This window comes from Ascaphus truei, chromosome 2, assembly GCF_040206685.1.
Source record: "Ascaphus truei isolate aAscTru1 chromosome 2, aAscTru1.hap1, whole genome shotgun sequence".
Taxonomy (NCBI): Eukaryota; Metazoa; Chordata; class Amphibia; order Anura; family Ascaphidae; genus Ascaphus; species Ascaphus truei.
Window position 1 is genome coordinate 358,446,089 of NC_134484.1, and position 21,037 is coordinate 358,467,125.

A 21,037-nucleotide genomic window follows, 5' to 3' on the forward strand; every position below is an offset into this window, starting at 1 on the left:
TACTTTTAATTAAAGTTTAATCATTGTAATATTTTTTTTATATATAAATATTTAACACACACACACACACACACACACACACACACACACACACACACACACACACACACACACACACACACACACACACACACACACACACACACACACACAAGAAACAATTATCTTCATCATCAAATATTTACAGTCTATGCCAGCGCACCAGAGACTTAAGGGAATTAACCCCATACTTTACTGTCTCGTTAAATGCTAATCCTCTGAAGCAGCAGTAAAACGCGTTTGTCACTATGGATAGGTTTGTCCCAGCCGGCTTCCTGTACCAGGATGATGTCACGGGGTCATGTGATCGGGGCCAGACCGGAGCTGTCGGCAGCACAGACAGGAACCTGACAGCAGACAGGTTGGGGGGAGAGACAGGAGCAGAGAGGCTGAGACCAGCACCTGATATGGTTCTAACGGCACCGCGGCTGTGAGTGAGTCTCACTATTTCCGTTTACTCGTCAAGTGTTGCGCTTTTCTTGAGCAGTGTGTGCGGAGAGCTCAGTGCTGGGCCGGGGAGACAGGCTGCCCCCGGGGGATAGAGCTCAGTGCTGGGCCGGGGAGAGAGGCTGCCCCCCGGGGGGTAGAGCTCAGTGCTGGGCCGGGGAGACAGGCTGCCATGGGGGAGAGGTCAGAGCTTAGCAGGAGCAGGAAGAGGGCTTCCCCCTAGCTCATCACGCAGGATAACCCTGATTTAACGTGAGCTCTTTATAGTTGGTGAAAAGAAAGGGGTTGACACTGGAGCACAGGATATTTGTCGGTGGGTGTGCTGAATGTGCGATATCAGTAACATGCATACATTTCCATAATGTGAATGTATAAACCCTGCACCCCTACTTCCAGTGCCCATGGTTTGACACAATTCTCCTGGCTTCCTGGTGCAAAGAGCCTCGAATTCCCAGAGATAGCAGGAAAGTGTTTGTGTAGGAAATTAATCTACAAAGCAAGTGAGCCAAGCAGAGAGGTGTTGCAGTTGCAAGTTTGTATGTTTTAATTTATGTAGAGCCAGCAACGTACGTACCACTTTGGAGAATTAACTACTGTGTAGGAAACAGGTAATTCCAATACATTAAGTGTAAATGCAAACAAACACAAAAGCATTTGATAGCAAAGGGAATCGCTGTGAAAACCGACAAAATTCACTGCTGTTTCAAAAACCAGATACTGTTTAAGTGATAACTCGATCAATAATCCTGTCCCTGCAGTTACTATTTCAAATATGTTAACCCTAATTTGTCACAAATGCATGTTCTTTATATCATATATCATTTTATCTTGATGTTTTAGGCTTAAAATGTCAAAATGTACATATATCTCCCAATGTAAGTGTGATGTTTGGAGACTTGCCTCGCCATTCAGAGTCAGTGCGGGGCATACTCGTAGTGCCCAGATCCAGTGTTAACTGCTGTTTACTTGTGTGATCTAAGCAGAGAAGTGTGTTGTAGAGGAGGTGCACTGCTCCTTCTTATTGAAGGAAAAATAACATGACCGTGATCACTGGAATTATACATCCATAGTCTCCCTCATGATCAGGGAGAATCTTATATTTAGCGAGTTGGTCAGTTTTCCATTTTCTGCCTGATAAAAATCCTCTCCCCAAAGCATGTCCAAGGAAGATTTTTGATCTTCTGGAAAGGAAAGTTTACATGAAAACTTAACACTATTATTGATTATTTGCAAAGCGCCAACCTATTACGCAGAGAGGTACAAAGGTTAGATAATTACATAAACCATTACATACAAATATGGTCAAGCACACACAGAAACAAAGGTAATGAGGGTCCTTACAATCTAGAGGGAATGAAGGACAGACAATATTGAAACAAAAAGTAAGGTGGCTGCCCATTGTGGGATGGAGTATTTATTTATACAATGTTTTACCATCAAGTAATACTTGAAAATGAGAGGTAACTCGATGTATGTCCCCGGCATAGAGTTATGCTGATTAATATATGGTTATACGTTATATACAAGACATTGCATGCACAGTTAAATATAATGTTATAGGCGTATGTAACAGTTACAGACTAGATTCAAATGTGAGACTGCTTCAGGGTGGAGTATGGTCCAGCCACACATCTGCTCACACAGTGCCCCCTAAATAAACTTACATGAAATTAGTCAATGTTATGGCCCATATTTACTATTCGGTCTTCTGATGCTGGAAGACTGAATAGCCCATTCAAGCGAATAGACTGTAAGGTGTCATCCATCACTAGAAGGCGTTTTATGATAGACGATTAATTAGTAAATATGGGCCAATGTATCATTAGATTTGAGCAATACACCTTTGCCGTTCTTTTCTTGTAGTGCATATAACTCTCTCTCCCCCTTCCCTCTTTGCATCCTTATTACACACTTCAATGTTAAGTTGTCAAGTATTCTTGTTTTATAATCAAGCTTTCTTCTCTGAATTGTCTGCAATTTTTGTAGTTTTACTTTTAGTTTTCGAAACCTGTTATGTAACAGCTTGATCATTGCAACTTTTCAATTACTGTTGTATTTTTTCAGTTACTGTGGCTGTGGTTACGTATAACATAAGAAAATTTAATGTGCAGTCTAAAATATGTATCTATTTCTACAGGTTCGGAATTTAGGCCAAATATTTATTTATAAAATGTTTTACCATGAATTATAGGCTAAAGATGGTAAATTCCAGGCATTATTGAAATCCCTGCTCTCTGGTTAAAATTCCGGGCATTATCCAATCGGTAATGGCCCGGAATTTTTGGCACCCTGCCAAGTATTTCAGCCAATCTGCTTACAGTTCTCATTTACAAAGAGTGAGATTTGCTCTCAGACAGGGGAGGTGATTGGACAGGAGGCAGCAGCAAGGCACTGACTCCTCCCCCACCCTGCCTGCAGACAGCTCCGCACAGGAGAGTGAGGAGAAAGGTTTGTGTCTGTTGTGTGTGTAAAGGGGGCCAGCAGTGTTTTATTGGTGTGTGTCTTCTGTTGGTTTGTGTGTAGAGGGGAGGCTGCTGTGTGTGTTGTGGGTGGAGGATGGGTGCAGAGTGTTTTTTGTTGGTGTGTGTCTGCAGTGTGTGGGTTTACAGGGGGGCTGCAGTTGGTATAGAGGGGGGGCTGCTAGTGTGTTTTGTGGCAGTCTGTTTTGTTGGTTTGTGTGTCTCTGCAGTGTGTTTTGTGGGTGCAGAGGGGAGGGACTGCAGTGTGTGTTTTGTGTGTGGAGGAGGGGCGCAGTGTTTTGTGTGTGGGTCTGCAGTGGGTGTAGGGAGGGGGCTGCTGGTGTGTGTTTTGTGGATGTAGAGGTGGCAGAGTCTGTTTTGTTGGTTTGTGTGTGTGTTTTGTGGGTGCAGAGGGGGGGCTGCAGTGGGGCACAAGTAGACTCCGGAGGTGAGTGACAGGTGCCCTGCCTTCACACTGCCTGCAGTGCCCTGCCTTTAAGCTACATGGTCTAGAGAAAAGGAGACAACACCTTTCCCTTAGGCTTGTTGATTTTGACATGCAAATATAGATAATAAGTAAGGCGCAAACTTTTATATTCTGGTGATGATAGTGACAATCAAATAATATGTATGTATACAAACATGCACACGTGTGTGTGTGTGTGTGTGTATATATATACATATATACATATATACTTATATACTTATATACATATATACATATATACATATATACATACATACATATATATACATACATACATACATACATACATACATACATACATACATACATACATGAGATATGGTGCCACCCAGACCTACTTAACTTATAAAAAGGCAAATGATGATGAAAATCTATGTTGTTCAGGACTAATACAGATAAAAAATATCTGAAAATATATAATAAAATGATAAACAAATTAAAGAATATTGTCCAGATATAAAATACAATACAGCTCCACACGCAATCCAATTGAGTCTTTGCAGCCTGAATACAGGGGAACACCACTCCCTTGAAGATATCTATAGAAAAAACAAACAAAAAACAGGCGCACTCATAGCGTAGTAAAGTTTACAAAAATTTATGTGGAGTTGAATGTATAAAAATGCACAGTCAGAAATATAACGGGAATACAAGCATTTATGAGTAATAGTCAATCGCCAGCCAGAATGCAGGAACGAAGCCACTCCGGTATGATCGTCCGATATGGAGGGAAATCAACAGCTTCCACGGTGCACTCCGTATACTGGAAGAGGTAAGGAGCGTCTTCCCACTCCAAGCCCCTCGTCACTGCAATGGGTCTCCGATCACAATCCCGCGAGAACTCGATGACGTCACTGGGCTCGCCGGATAGACTGTAACAGACCCCCCGCAAGGATAACAAAGTAATGGCTGCGCTTGGTATTGATTTACCAAATGTAGAAAGTCCCGTAAGTGAGGTGGCAAATAAGTATAAAACTGGACAATGTCACGTCCACAGAACACTCCCTACGTGTTTCGTCTCAAAAGACTTCGTCAGGGGATCACCATTGCAGTGACGAGGGGCTTGGAGTGGGAAGACGCTCCTTACCTCTTCCGGTATACGGAGTGCACCGTGGAAGCTGTTGATTTCCCTCCATATCGGACGATCTTACCGGAGCGGCTTGTTTCCTGCATTCTGGCTGGCGATTGAGTATTACTCATAAATGCTTGTATTCCCGTTATGTTTGTGACTGTGCATTTTTATACATTCAACTCCACATACATTTTTGTAAACTTTACTACGCTATGAGTGCGCCTGTTTTTTGTTTGTTTTTTCTATAAACAGACAGACAGACATACAATGAGCAGCTGATAAGACCGGAGTAGGGTTGGCGTGCACCCCCAAGTGACTCCCTGCACGCTACCTTTGGGGATATTTTGAGTTTGAGAATTCTCCTTTGTGTTGGAGTAGAACGTTAATGCACCATCATTCTTTGCATCTGTGTTTCTTCCCCACATGTTGTTATACATGGAGGTTTAACCCAAGATGTTCCTGTTCGACAGTGCATTGTGGCATTTGTTAACAGTGCTGGTATCATCCATTACCTTATCACTCATTAATATATTATATACACTATTCACTTATATCAGTTTGCGCCGTTGACACCAATTTTTTATTGTTGGTTTTGACCCATGGCTCATTGACAAGTAAGAAGTAAGGTCAAGGGTCCTAATTATTTTGGAGTGGAATGGTCTATGTTTGTGGTATGGAGGGGGCAGAGTTTTGTTGTGGTGGTGGCAGAGATCTCTTGTGTGGATGCAGAGATCTGTGGGTATGGATGGGGACGAGTGACTTTTTACCTGGACTGGTGAATGTTATTATTGGCTTGGTTATGGCTCTCTGATAACCCATAACTCTACTTCCTTTGTGTTTGTCATTGAAGTATGAATTTGTGCACTAATGGATACATTTTCAACATATAATAAATAGGCTTATAAATGATGTTATTGGTACACACTGAGTATTTTTAACCTGTTGATTAAAGTGCATTAAAAATGTGCTGTACTTGAAAACACCGTAACACACCCTTTGCACCATGAGACCAAAAGTGGTTATTCATTGAACTGGAATACAACTGATTATTGTGAAAAATAGTGAAAAAGGCGCAAACAACTTCAATGTGAAAATGGTATTAAATGTGCAAATAACACTCCTGACGAAGCCGGATGCAGTCTACCAAAACTGGGCGAAACGCGTAGAGTGTTGCTTTCTGTACCTGTGGGCGATCCGTAGTTTTCCAGCCAAACAGCCGTGACGTCACACGCCCATACGGACGCAGCGAGAGGAGCTCCGACATCAGACTGCAGGCGAAGGAGACTTGGAGAATGCAGGGGAGGCGGTGAGAGCTGCGGTGAACCCATGATACTCACATAATATTGTGACAAATGCTTATTTTAATCTTGCACATTGTAAGTGCGCACTTTTATACCTATTTTTTATAAAGTTTATATTATCAGCCTGATCGCGCTATGTAGTGCTTTCTTATCTTTTTTATACACTATCATCGTATTGGTGAGGCACGCCTTGAGGGAGATCCATACAACATCTACACCATACGGGTAGCAGCCGTATCTGCTAACTGCACTCTAATCTTCTACATCTTGTGAGTAGGCTGAACATCAGAGCCAAGATTACATCATATACTATACCTTATTGTTAATACATCTGCACTTAAATTTTGTATCTTTCTTTCTTTTTGTCCCATATATGCTCCTCCTGGATTTTTTGAGATCTGTCATACAACTGATCATTGCCATTGTATTTGTGTCCGTTTGTTGTTTGCTTTATGAGGGATTAGTCATTGGGCAATTGTGTGTTAGAAATAGGACAAAATGTTTTTGGAGTAATACAATACACTGTAATGATAAAACAATACACCGAATACTAACAAATGTCTTTTTAAACCTCTGATGTATTATCTTTGTTAAAATAGTTGCCATATTTTACAAATCAATACATGAAACTAAAAGATTGCAAAGTTTGCTTATAGTGTGTCGGTAAGGTAAGGTGTGTCTCCATTTGTAGAGTTACTTTTACTGTTTGTACAGAATAGTGATGTGTGAAGCTGCCATAGATTTGCGTTGCCACTGTTTCGATCACATTTTCCAAAAAGTTAGCAAACACCACGAAAATGTATATCAAACTTTTTAGCTTCAAATGTTCCAGCAAATATGGCCAAATTGTCCAAAATTTGATTTTTTATCCTGATCAAATAGCCCCATGTTTTTTAATTTTCTATAAAGTTTGATCAAATTTTGAGTGCGAGTATAATTGAAATCACTCAAACAAGCAGTGTCCATTTGACTTTTCGCGTTAAGCAAAATTGTTGCAAACTTTTGGATTGAAGCAAACTTATTTTGCCGACTCAAAGGGTGAAATTCACAATGTTCGCTAATGCTTGTGAAAAGTTTGTACATCTCTAGTAGAAAATATTGAAATGGGTGTGCAAAAACACAAGACTATCCTTGGGCCATCTACGAACAAGATATGAATGCTAGCATCTTGATTCTACCTTTCTAAACAACAATCAACAGTAGAAAACATGCTTGACCATATCGGCAGTCTTCTAAAATGAGTTCATTATTACTGTATATGCAAGTTACAAAATTCATGATGACAGAAGAAAGATGGAATTACGTAAAGTGCAAAACCCTAGTGCAACAACTACTGATGCGTTTCGCTATGCCATGTTGCTTTGTCAGAAGAGGGTGTACAACTATTATTGCATCCAGTGTTCCGCAAAAGCTTGTCCCTTGTGTACAGAAAACATGTTTTTAATATTTTTGTGTCGAGCGAACACTAAAAACTGTGAAGATATTCTTCAGTTTCTATATTTCCTAATTTAACTGAAAGGTCTGAATAATGCAAAAAAAAAAATCTGTATTGTTGATGTCTCCTTGAGTTCCTAGAAAAACAAATATGTACTTTGCAAACACTATGATTCACGTAGTTTGCTAACATTTTTTTGTCCAATCACAAGGAAAAATTGGCTGCAAATAGTAAATGGCCTTCCCATCTCTATTCCTTAAGTCTCTCGTTTTTATTAACCTGATTTTACTGTGGTATCTCAGAAAATATCTGTCTTCACATAATTTTTTTTTTTTTTAATCTTTTGGACAATTTTAGGGAAAAATGTAGAGCGCACTAAAGGTCCAAATATAGCTATGTTTAGGGTTGGCCGATCTACCGATATACCACGATAATATATCTCATGGTATCCTGATATTGGGAGCTTAACAATTACCATGTGCCAGTGGTCAGCCATGCAGCTTTGAAGCAGCTGCCGCACTGTCAAGTCTCTCTCTGCCCCTCTCTCCCTGAGTACCCCCTTCCTGCTTCTGAATGCTGACTCAGAGAGAGAAGGAGATTCTGGCAGCATGGGGAGAGAGCATATTAGAGCAGAGGCTGCAGCATTGAATGGTAGGCGTCTCTCCTCACTTTCACTTTTTTTTAACCCCTTCCACCCTCCCACTGAGGCACTTAACCATTCACCCCCTTTTCCCCATCCTTCCTGGAACCTTATACCCTCTATATCGTGCCCCCACCCCACCACCCTCATATCTCTAGGACCCAAACACATGTAAATTATGAAATGGTTCAAATATATTTTTCGGCAATTCTTAAGAGAATGTGTTTTAATTCATCTTTAACACTTTATGAATTACATGCATTTTTATACGAGGGAGGGATGGGATGAGGGGGATTTTAGGGTAATGTGAACAGGTTAGAAAATGTGAAGTGCAGACATGGGAAAGGGTTTGGAAATGCAGTGCCCTTTTTTTCTAGTAAAATCTAAAGAAAATGTATTTCTTTTGAGAACACATTTTATTTAGATTTACTAGAACTTTTTTGGCCTTTTTTAAATTAAATCTTTGTAGCGTATATATGATTATCCCGATACATTTATCGTTATCCTGTCTTTGTTTTTGCCCTGCCCTAGTTTTGTCTCCTTAATGTTTGTAGCGTAATGACTTTTTGTAACAAAAATCCTGTCAAACTGGATTAAGGTTTTACTGAGTTACTGCATATGATATAAGCAATATTTTAAGAATGTTATGCAGAATCTGTGCTATGAACTTAATTCTTCACTCCCTTTTCTGCCGCAAGGTTGTTTCACCTTGACAACAAAAGGTGTTCAGATTCTATAAAAAAAAAAAGTTATTATGAGCTCCAAATTGCACTGTTTGACTGTACAGTATATCACCTGCAAGCAGGGGCATAGCTATTACCTGTGCTTTTGGGGCCCCCTCTTCCCACCCTGACGGCGGGTCTGCTGACCATCTCTCTCTTCTCCCCCAGATAGAGGCAAGCGGGGAGATGATTGTACGTGGCGGCAGGCCGCTAGGGTGAAGCAGAGGCGTTACAAGTTGCACGGAGGCAGAGCAGGACAGCGTGGGAGGAGCGCGCCCTAGCGGTCTCTATGCTACTACAGCGCATGCATCTATGCTACTAGTATATGTATTTTAATACTTATACATCTCTCCCCCTTTCAAGTTTTGTTATACTTTGTGGAGATTCTCACACTTCTAATTGATATTCAGAGATGGCCGCACATAGGAAGTTGCAACACCACCCCCCTCCCCCATAAATATCTCGTTGCAGCTTCGTATTGGCTCTCTGAACTAAAGCCAATTTAGCTCTGGAGGCCCTCCCAATTTGATGTGTGTGTTAGGCCTCGGGCATAGTCAGCACTTATGCGCTGAAGCGCGCTCTCACTTACCAGTGAGCCCCTGCAGCCGCAATGAGAGCGGCTTTAGTAGGGGCTCGCTCGCAAGCGTGCGGAAGCGTAGGTCTTATTCAAATTTTAGATTTCGCGCTCATGGGAGTGCAGGGCCGGTCACGTGAGCGGTTTGCCCAATGAGGGCGAACCAGCTCCGTGACGTCACTGGCCGGCCCCCAGGCACGCCCCTGGACGGCGCGCTAACCAAGGCCAGGGAAAGCACCCGCTTTCCCTCAGCCTCAGTGCGCCTCCGCACGGGCTGAGTCACCATGGACTCAGCCTTAGGCCTAGGACATAGTAAAATCAGCGTTGCTTAGGCGGGCTGAGCTGCGCTGAACAGATGTACAAAGCCCTTGCAGCTGTAATCAGCGCGGCTATAGTTTCTCCCTCCGCATGCTTGCTGATGTGTGCGGAGGCTGAGAAAATCGGAAGAGACAGGAGAGTTTGAAATTTTGCCGCTTGAGGGAGCGGAGGAGCGGTCACGTGACCGCTCCCATCCAATGGGGCTGCAGCCTTTTTTTTTTCCTACTGTGTCGGTGTTCTGAGATAGCAGAGCCACCAGACCAGCACAGCACAGAGGTGTGTGTGTCACTGTGTGTGTGTCACTGTGTCACTGTGTCACTGTGTGTGTGTGTGTGTGTGTCACTGTCACTGTGTGTGTGTGTGTGTGTGTGTGTGTGTGTCACTGTGTGTGTGTCACTGTGTGTGTGTCACTGTGTGTGTGTCACTGTGTGTGTGTGTGTCACTGTGTGTGTGTCACTGTGTGTGTGCGTGTGTCACTGTGTGTGTGCGTGTGCCACTGTGTGTGTGCGTGTGTCACTGTGTGTGTGCGTGTGTCACTGTGTGTGTGCGTGTGTCACTGTGTGTGTCACTGTGTGTGCGTGTGTCACTGTGTGTGTGTCACTGTGTGTGTGTGTGTGTGTGTGTGTGTGTGTGTGTGTGTGTGTGTGTCACTGTGTGTGAATCTATTTATCAAAGTTGCACAATGTTAATAAATAATTTATTCTCACATGTCTTTTTTTTTTAATTTGTAAAATATTATATAGTATACATATACACAGACCACTTCAAAGTGACACACACACACACACACACACAGTGATACCCGCCTCCCAAGCGCACTTGCTGTCTCCTCGGCCAGGACAGCAAAAAGCTCCTGCTAGAGCGAGCGGCAGCAAGCAACAGCGAGCAGCAGCACCTAAGCGCTTACTATGTCCCAGGCCTTAGAAGGTAATGCTGCTTTAGTGTCTCCATGGGAACCAAATGCATGATAGTGTTTTTACGATCTTTATCATATCTCCTTAACAAGACTGTTTTGTAAATTGTATATAAAGGTAAATTGTTGTTCCATATGTGTTTTTTTTTGTTGTTTTTTTTATATGGGCCAATGGTGACAGCATAATTAGATTATAGAGATACCGTCACATGCAATTACAATAAAGCAGACCTAAATGACATAGAAACTTACGTGTGATTGAATCTAAGGGAGCCGATTTACATTGATAAGTTGCTTTAAAAATACCCCCTTTTTTTTTTTTTTTTTGAACTGTCTCGTGGGGATACTCCGAATAACTGTATAAATTATCAGTTTTTTAAATATTTTTTGCAATGGTAATGGGAGTCGAAACTGCTTTTATGTGTCTAGGTAATTATGAAGTTTAATTAAAAAAATGAAAAGTAGGTGGTTTAAATGGCACAATAAAACTTTAGTACAGGGCGTAAAATAATTTTTGCGAGTGGCCTCCCAGCTATTTCAGGCTGGTATTATAAGACCGGTTCTGGGTTGCTAATCTCAGGCATTTTCATTTGGTATTTAATATTACCTACAATACGTTCATTTGGGGTTATCTGGCACTGATGGAGTTAATAGGTCGCTGTTCAATGTCTGCTTTTAAATTTCTCCTGAAAGTTGCCATTTTCAAACATCAGAGGAAATGATTCTTTAGTTACCTGTGAGATTGAAAGTAGAAAAATTAGTAATTATGGTTCTTTCACCGGGATTTACCACGGTCTGATACCGCACCCTGATCTGACTGCCGCTGACTGCATCGGGCCTTAGTGATTCTGCCCTTTCGCGACTACAGTGACTCGATCTCTTCCTTATTATTCAGTATTGCAAAGAAGAAAATAAACACTTTGTGATGTGATGATTATATACCAAGTCACTTCCTGTTCTCTGATCATTTGTTTTTATTATGAGCACAGTGTAACAGAGATTTAATTTGCACAACACTGAGTGATTGCTAGGTTGCTTCATACATAATAGCAAAGTAAGGCATTTATATAAATCCATATTTGACAATTATTAACATTTATTTATTTAACAATAGGAAGTCACTACTGATGATGCTGAAGTTTCCTATTGGTCTGAGATTTAGAAGTCATTTTGTTTCCTCTGGAGGGAAAGTTAAACTTTGTAACTTCTCAAGTAAGGACTTGAAAATAGCTCAATTTAGGTCTGGTGGACAGCCTGGTTCCAATCCTGTAAAATTGGGGGTGAGTTAGGGTGGATTGTGCCTTTAAATGCAATCAACATTCACCCCCTCCTATATAGCATATATAAACGTTTGCACACTGTATTGGAAACAAGTAATGTAAATTAAATTACTGAACTACAATACATGCATGTATAGATAATGGAAAATAGCGGTGTATGTCTCCAAGGAACCCCTCTGCTTTGCATCTTGTAATTTTAAAAAAAAAGGGAGAGGAGGGGGGGCGGGGGGCGCAAGGGCGGCTTCACATTTAAGGATTTGAATTGTTCCGTTTAGGGGTTTATATATTTATATAGTATATGTATATACACATACACACTGGAACCATGGGAAGAGACCTAATGGAAAATAATGTAATGGTTGTTTTGAGTTACCTCTATTCACTATGCTTTTAAGTAGTTTTGCCATTACTTGGGAAGATTTAAGCATAGTTCATTGGACGGTGACTTAACCCCATATTAAATAGGAGCCAACGAGTTGGAAATAGTTGCAGACTAATTATGAAGTGTGCAAAACGAGATAAGTGAGGGGAGTCACAAATGAAGCGACTGCTACATCATAATTGGGTATGCATTAAAGGTTTTTTTTTTTTTTTTTTTTTTAGAACTTTAAGGAAACGCCCAAACAATGATGTTGCAGGTTGATAAATATTTGCTGGCCACTCCTCATTTTGCACATATTTCATCTGTTCCCCACTTCTTCTTGCCGGCTTCATACAGTCCCTTTGCGTCCTGCTAAGCGAGTGAATCGTCCACTCTTATGAAACCCACAGCACACTATTGTGTTTATTTCAGTGACACTTAATTGTTGTTCTTTTCTGGGGACTCTTCATGTTTTAAGTCCTTAAAGAAATGCCACGATTCATTGAAAAATACATGTTCAGCAGTTAATTTTCATGGGTGCAGGTATTCTATAATTACTAGTCTCACTACAGTATGTAATGATTTGAATAATAGATGTCCAGTATTTTGTTCTTCAGTACATTTGTTTACACTAAAGACATTTTTGTTTCCAGTTGCAAATACTGTTCCATAGCTACGCCCCTCAAAGTTATTTTATCTAAACACGTTGGTTATAGTAGGGAGTCCACATGTGGGAGATCAGTAACTGCTAGCTATTAGTTTTATGGTGTGCGTGTACACACACATTCTTGGCAGATATTTCCTGGGTTTTTCCCATGGCAGCACACGTGCTATTGGAATAGACGCTTCTTCTCAGATTGGCAGGGCATAGGTCCATCTTTTTTGGTTGAAAGGTGACTCGCCCATCTTAAGTCATTTAGTCCCTACCTAGAGATATGTATTTTTTTACATAGATTTTCCATGCACCAAACAAACCCCATTACCTTACAGTAATAAAGATCTGAGCATCCCTCTTGTGAGTGTGGAGTCAGAAATCAGTGCTAGATTATTGTTTGTGCGTTGGTGATTTTCAAATGTTTCCATATTAAGCCATATATTTAGTGTATATTATGTGCAAGACTACCATACAGTCAGTATTGAAAACCACTTTTTCAATTTAAATGTATTTAATTTGTTCAGACTTTTCCAATATCATGTACTCTTCACTATTGTGATTTTTTGTTATTCTTGCAAACAGTTTGATTGAACTTTGTAGCCAAAAAGTTAGAGAGTCCGTCCTATTTTGTTAAAGACCCATTTACTTTTAAATCTCCCAAATAGGGTCACTTCTAATCCAGGTAGAAATAACTACAGTACCTGGGAAGTATGCAAATTTGATTTATAATTTGAGTAAAAGTCATAAGTTTATTGAGGAGTAAAAACAGGAATACCCTGGTATCAAAAGTTTGGCTGTGTGATACAGTTCATGACTATATGAAAAATGTATGTCAAATATCAACCCCCCTTTTTTTTTTTTTCTCCATGGTGGACAACAAATTTGTTGGCTAAAATTACCAATTGAAAATAGGAAGGTTTCCTTGATCATTCCCCAAAAATCTTGATTAAATTGTAATCTTTCACGAACAGGGCCCTCGTTACCTTTTTTTTTTTTACTTAAATTTTATTAATGTTTTTCAAAATTAAAAAATGGGGAGCGGAACAGGACACTTACATCATGGTTATAGTTGGTTACAGCAAGAATACATTGTATTGTCAGTTCCCTTTTGTCTTATTTTTAAGTTTAAACTTGCGTCGTTCTGTGTAGATACTTTGGCACTAGTCCATTTAGAGAAAGCGTATCTAGATAGTCCTGGGGTGAATTTGGGTTTCCCCTGCAGTTGGGTCATCAGGGAATTCTTTGAAGTAAGCTTGTATTTAAATTTGAGCTTATCCCATAGGTTTAAGGCATGGGTGATGGTAGAGATCGAGTTTTGGATGGCTGTTATGCCCTGGTGAGGAAACTGTAGGAGCATGTAAAGTCTGGGCCGGTGGACCAGAGCGGCCTCGAGTTCAACCCATCTCCTTAGTTCATGACTAGCATGTCAGAACACACGCTGGCACGTTTGTGCCACTTTAAAATATCAGATTAGGCAAGATCGTGCCAGGCCTTCAGCTCTTGAGGGGTGAATTAGAGTACTTTTAGTTAATTCTGGGTCACTTGTTAAAGATACGTTTCAAGATAAGAGATTGAAGCTTGATGTTATATTTTTGTATAATGGGGATAGACAGGGTCTGACATAGGTAAAGCAGCTTCGGGAGTAAGTTAATTTTTACAGATTGTACTCTCCCAATTCAGGAAATATTGGCAATTTTCCAAGTTTGTAGATCTGCTTGGAGGGTTTGCAGTAATTTGGGATAATTAGCTTGTTATACAGTATTTATTTTATATAGTCCTTGGTGAGGAAAACGCACTTCATAAATACATGATAATATTACTATTGTCCCATATGTGGGCCGCCAGAGGCTCCATGCACAGAACAAATAGGAAAGGTGAGAGTGTGCATCACTGTTGTGTGCCACTTTTAATGAGAAATGTTTCAGATGGGAAGCCTTGGCAAATCACCCTATCCGTGGATATCAGGGAGATGATCGCATTCAAGAAGGCGCCCTCAAACCTTAATGTCATTACTTTTTGCATATAAGAACAGTCAATCCGGTCGAAGGCCGTCTACATCTAGGCTGAGCCACATGGCAGGTATATTGTTTTTTGGAGCTAAAACCGTTAAGTCTCTAATTTTCCTTACATTATCGGACACTTCAAACAAAAGAAGGGCCCAAGGGATGCAAATGAATATTTTATAAGGTGGAAAAAGATCAAATCAAATAGATATCACATGAATGTGTAGAACAAAGAACAGGATAAATTGCCTGGTATAAAGTTGAAGCCCAATTCAAGGGGATATGCAGTCTCTCCTCCGTCTCCTGGAAGTTCTCCATGGGTCCCTGGGAAACTCAAGGGGAAGCTAGTGCCACTCCTCCGTGCGCTGGACACCAAGAGATTGCGCTCGATACCAGGGGAAAACGGGTGTTGCGGCTGGCGTGGTCCTCTACTTCCACTGGAACACGGATATGACGTCACTTCTGCTCGTATCAGGTTTGACGTTTATGGGGAATCCCCTGGGCTATGCACTGCGTCTAGCTGACGACTCAGATGCTGCTGTGGTGCAAAATCTGTGAATAACGAACGTGCAGATGAACCCTCACAAATCTTAGGGGGTACACTGTGTTGGTTCCTGAATCCAATGCGTTTCGGCCCAAGAGGCCTTCATCAGGGATGATCTGAATGGAGTACTACACCCCCTTCTTATACACTGGAGGGGCAGGTGCCCCATATCAATTAAGCAATCAATTTCTAATTGAACAGGCTGTTAACACCTGCAGTGCTACCTGCACGGGGCTAGCTATTGACCTCAGTATGAAAAGAAGGGTGAGCAGCACTCTATGGTATCAGTGGTTCATGTCATGCATAGAAGCTGAATGTTTTCAGACAGAACATAAATATTTTTTATTCACTTTAACATAATAGACCCTAGTCAGATAAAATGGTACTTAATAAAAACTGGCTTTTAAACATTATTTGTATATTGTTAAAATCCACATTGGGTCTGATAATATTTCATAAAATTTAGGACCCTATTGGTTATCAAAAAAAATATATTAAAATAAATATTACTCACTAAAAAATAAATAAACGAATAGTTAATAAAAAACAAATGGGTCATAGTCTAAACCAGTGGTGCGCAAAGTGGGGGGGGGGGGGGCGCGGGTGGTTGCAGAGGCCCTGCGCTCTTCCCCGCAGCATTTAAAGTAAATGCTGGTGGGTCAGGCCTCTGCAACTCATTTAACAGGGTTCAGAAGAGTTGCTGTGATGCATCACCATGGCAACTCTGCATCAAATGTCACTCCGCATGACACTACGGTGTCGTCACACGTCCATCTCCATGGCAACGGGGTCACGTCACGTGACCCCGCAGTGTCATTTGACGCCGCCTAACAAGCTAAGGAGGGCGCGAGGGGGAGCAGGCGGGGGCACAGCTCCAAAAATTTGCGCTCCCCTGGTCTAAACCACAAGGGTTACATATACTCGATAATAAGACATAAAATCGTGTATTAAAATAAACCTTAAGAGATCTCTACATAAGCACTCAGATCAAGTAATACATTGGCAGTTGACGGGACACGATAAGCTAAAAAAACAATAAAATACCCATTTGAACCTAGTCACTCTTAGATTATCGTCAACTTGAGAAATCTAAAAATGTAGTATAATGTGTAATAAAGATGGACAAGAGGATAGGTTTCTATTGAAATGCTAAAAAGTCAATCTCCTCATTAAGACCCGCTGGTTGCATTGATTGTACTTTAAAGATCCAATATGACTCTTGTTGGCGCAATTTCAGGAATCTATCACCTCTTTCAATGCCTATTGTAATGCCCTCTATACCTGTAACCACGAGTCCGTTAGGATCTTGATTGTGTTTTATAACGAAAATGTATTGTAGCTGTAGCTGCAACTGCAAGTTAAAAGGTGTACCACATGAGTCATATTACAGTTACTGAAGTGTTTAAGATGAATGACTTCATTAGTGACACTTGAAGTTAAACTCTTCACTCTGTTCATATGTTTGCAGGTAAGGCAACGGTTTCTTCCACATTTGTAGGATCCTATAGGTTGAACCGGCAGCCATGTTTCCCCCTGCCTGTTTTGGTCCTTTGTGTATTTTTTTTTTAGGTAGCACACTTGGGACAAGAATGTTCTTTAATAAGCTTCTAGCTTTTATTAAAAACAACTGCTGGCTTCTCATCTAGTTTATTTTTCAAGATAGGGTCATTGAGTGAGTAAAATAGCCCAGTGTTTTTGTATGATTTTTTAAATATTATTTGCTGCCCTATCTTTGTAATAAAGAGACAGTTCTCCTTTGTTTGTATGGCTCCTTTCTCTTCTGGTATTATTTTTAAAAGATCTTTCCTATTCAATGTTTGCACTTTTATCAAGGCGTCTTCAATTACCTTGCCCCTATAGCCCTTTTCCAGAAATGTATTTTTTAATAACCATGATTGAGTCTCAAAGTCTTGATCTTTGGTGCAGTTTCTCCGGATTCTGAGGAGCTGGCCAAAGGGAATATTCTTCCGGGCCTGGAGGTGATTGCTCCTGGAGTCCAGGTAACTATTAGCATTTACCCCTTTAACGAAAGTCTTGGTACACACTGTGTTATTCTCACTGAAAAGTACCAAGTCAAGATATTCAATTGATTCCTTATCAAATGTAAATACAAGACCCATATCATTCTCATTTATGAATGACATAAATTCCTTTAGTTTATCTTCACCTCCCTGCCAAATATCAGATCATTAATAAATCTGATATAATACAATGTTTTCTAAAAAAGAGATTATTCTGCCATATGTTAAAATCCTCCCAGAATCCCATGAAGACATTCGTAAAACTTGGAGCAAATGTTGTCCCCATTGCTGTCCCACATACTTGTCTATAAAATTGTCCTTCAAATAAAAAATAATTGTGTTAAATTGAATCTGCGGCCAAAATAGCAAAAAGTTTCAACTACAATTTAATGGAGAGGACTTATCTACATATAAACATGTGAAATTATTCAGGACAGGCATTAACTGTCCCTGTGCAGCAGATTCAAGAGTTATTTTAGGATACAAAAAAACAATGAGCCAGACCCTCATCTTAGGCCTCGGGCATGGTGCCTCGGGCTGTGGTGATCAGCGCTCCTGCTCTGCCTCGCCTGCTCAAACTGAAGCTTTTTTGTGTCCTGGCAGGTGAGAAAGTGCGTTCGCTTTGGAGGCGGGACCAAGGCGTGGCGGGGCTAGTCCCTCGCTCCCATTGGATGTGAGCGGTCACGTGACCGCTCCTCCGCTTCCCTGAGTGGCAAATTTAAAATTTGCCTGTCTCTCCAAAATACCTAAGCCTCCGCACGCATGCGGGAGCGGCTGCTAAAGCCGCGCTGATGACAGATGCAGGGTGTAAGTGCATCTACTCAGCATGGCTCACCGTACTATGTCCCAGGCCATACTCATAAATCAGTAGGTATTGTATCTGTTTCGTAGTCCGGGGTGATACTGGTATACTACTTCACCCACATGATGGCAAAAATAACATACATCCAAGCTTGGTTCATAAAGTGTTCTTTATTTGGAGTGCTTTTTTTACATGTCTTTTGATGCAGCCAATTGTAATTCTGTTTTGAAAAGCAAAAACTTATTTTTAGTACAGGTTTCTTTCAATGGCGTGACAAATGTTATTCATTTTACCATTTGTTATTTAAATACCTTGTTACTTTTGCAGTAGATAATTGTAGAAATTGTATATAAAACTAAATCATACTTGATGCTTTGTGACTGTTCCAGAAAACGTTGATATACCCACTGGCACTGTACTATGAGATTCTGTCTCCATTCTTTATGTATATCATTCAATGTTATAGAAAACTTCACAGTTCTGCATAATATATTCCCTTAATGTAAAAGGGGGGCATTTTTGTGTGCAGACAAACAAGCATTGTCTTGTTCTTAGATCTCATGAGCATGTCGTAGGAATGGGGCAGGATCAATGGTGTTACTGTGACAGTAAGTCAAATCCTCCTACTCAAGTCAGTGAAACCGCTTTGCTGCTGGAACAGACTGTTACATAGTGCTGCTCAAGGAGGTTTTATAATATTTTGTCTTAAATTCGTTATTCCTTGTTAAAACTGCATGCAGTATGTCACCAGTGGCTGTTACTGTAAGGACTGGAGTTAGCATGGCATCAGATAAAGGACCCCAGTGCATAAATGCACAAGTATGATGTGATGAATAGAAAATACATACTGAATAGTCTATATGAATGTGTGTACACTATTCCACACTGTCTGTATTTACTCTATTTTTGTTCTTTTGATCAATAGATTACCAGAAGGATAAGTGAGCCAAAACAAAACTTCGTTGCTTGGACTATTTTATACGCAAACATAAGACTTTTTTCTGTCTGAATTTAAAAATGGCTAATCGAGGTGGAGCCACGAGACCCAACGGACCAAATGCTGGGAATAAAATCTGTCAGTTCAAACTCGTTCTCCTTGGAGAGTCTGCTGTTGGCAAATCCAGCCTAGTGCTACGCTTTGTAAAAGGACAGTTCCATGAATTCCAAGAGAGCACAATTGGAGGTTAGAGAAACATTGGTTGTGTGCTGCTATTTCATTTGATGCTACTGTTAAACCCTGTCGCATGTTGCCACAACATGTTGGTGTTATTTTTCAATATTCTCTGAATTCAGTAGATACCTTTGTTTGTATCACGATATTACAAACTACAGTATCCCACCAGAATGACTTAATGCACCAATCTCACTTCGACATCAGATGTACGAAATACTCTTTATTTTTTTTAAATTGGCATTTTCTACAAATTGCTTTAAACTCAGTCCTGACCTTTTTGAAAATTGAACGCCGCTTCATTCATTCATTTCTCAGTGAGTTGTAATGTTAACGTAAGCAGCATATGTCGTGTATTTCATGATTTTGTTTTTGCACTTTTCATTGTATTCTTTTTAGCCCTAAAATAGCAAAGGTTTTAAATACGTAAATGATTAAAATAAAATAATATATATATATATATATATATATATATATATATATATATATATATATATACACAGTGTATATACACAGTGTTCGACAAACCTATACATTTGCTCGCCCCGGGCGAGTGGATTTAACATTGTGGCGAGCTCCTATTGGCCCAAGCAGCATACGTTTGGTACTAGGTGGCGAGTAGATTTTTTTGTGATATATATATATATATATATATTTTTGTGATATATATATATATATGTGTGTGTATATATATATATATATATATATATATATATATATATATATATATATATATATATATATATATATATATATATATATATATATATATATATATATATATACACACACACACACACACACACACACACACACACACACACACACACACACACACACACACACACACACACACACACACACACACACACACACACACACACGTTGACAAATCACAAAAAAAAGAATACTACATGAAAAGTGCAAAAACAAAATCATGAAATACACGACATATGCTGCTTACGTTAACATTACAACTCACTGAGGAATGAATGAATGAATGAAGCGGCGTTCAATTTTCAAAAAGGTCAGGACTGAGTTTAAAGCAATTTGTAGAAAATGCCAATTTAAAAAAAAAAAGAGTATTTCGTACATCTGATATATATATACACACACAGTGGTTGACAAATCACAAAAAAATCTACTCGCCACCTAGTACCAAACGTATGCTGCTTGGGCCAATAGGAGCTGGTAGGAATATATTTATATATATTTTTTTTTAATGAAAAATGTTTCATCGCTGCATGATTTCATCTGTAAGTCAGTCTATGTTTAAATAATTTCAGGATATTAACCCCAATCGGACAAAAAGTGCATGAAGTGTATTCTGTAATTGTGACACTGCTAGCATAATTCTGTTCTTAGATCTTTTAATCTCCCTGTCTCTCTAGTTCTTGCTCCTGTGGGAGCAGCAAAAACTCTCCATCAGTTCTGTAGTGTAACATACTAAGCGAAGAATGCAGAGAGGGACAGGTTCATTTTCTTCACAAGACAGCAAAACTCACAGGGAATACTGACGAATCCAAACACAGTTGTGCTGTAGTCTCTGATACATCCAGTTTCACAAGTAATATCACAAATCTAAGACGACTGTCACCTGACTGCAAAAGTGTAAGGACATCTTCACTATTATTTTTCATTTTTATACATGACCTTTTTGCATACACATTCATACACATTCTTGAAGTACATTCTAGAAATGGAGACGCTTGTCTTTTTTAGTAGTTGTTGGGACCTGGGAGTCCAAATGGAATAGAACAGCATTATTTTCAGCTCTGCGGACCTCCCAATTG

General features: G+C 40.0%; 1 protein-coding gene across 2 annotated transcripts in view; it reads left to right on the forward strand.

Annotated features, from left to right (window-relative positions):
- Positions 1-319: 319 nt before the first annotated feature.
- Positions 320-21,037, forward strand: part of RAB5A (RAB5A, member RAS oncogene family) — a 31,433-nt gene continuing 10,715 nt past the window's right edge. Inside the window, exons 1-2 of one of the 2 annotated variants that reach the window (XM_075586919.1) lie at positions 320-473; positions 18,999-19,256. In XM_075586919.1, coding sequence (XP_075443034.1) covers positions 19,091-19,256 — 166 coding nt within the window. In that variant the 5' untranslated portion in view covers positions 320-473; positions 18,999-19,090. The remainder of the gene's footprint in view (positions 474-18,998; positions 19,257-21,037) is intronic. The other variant, XM_075586920.1, reaches the window with a different exon arrangement.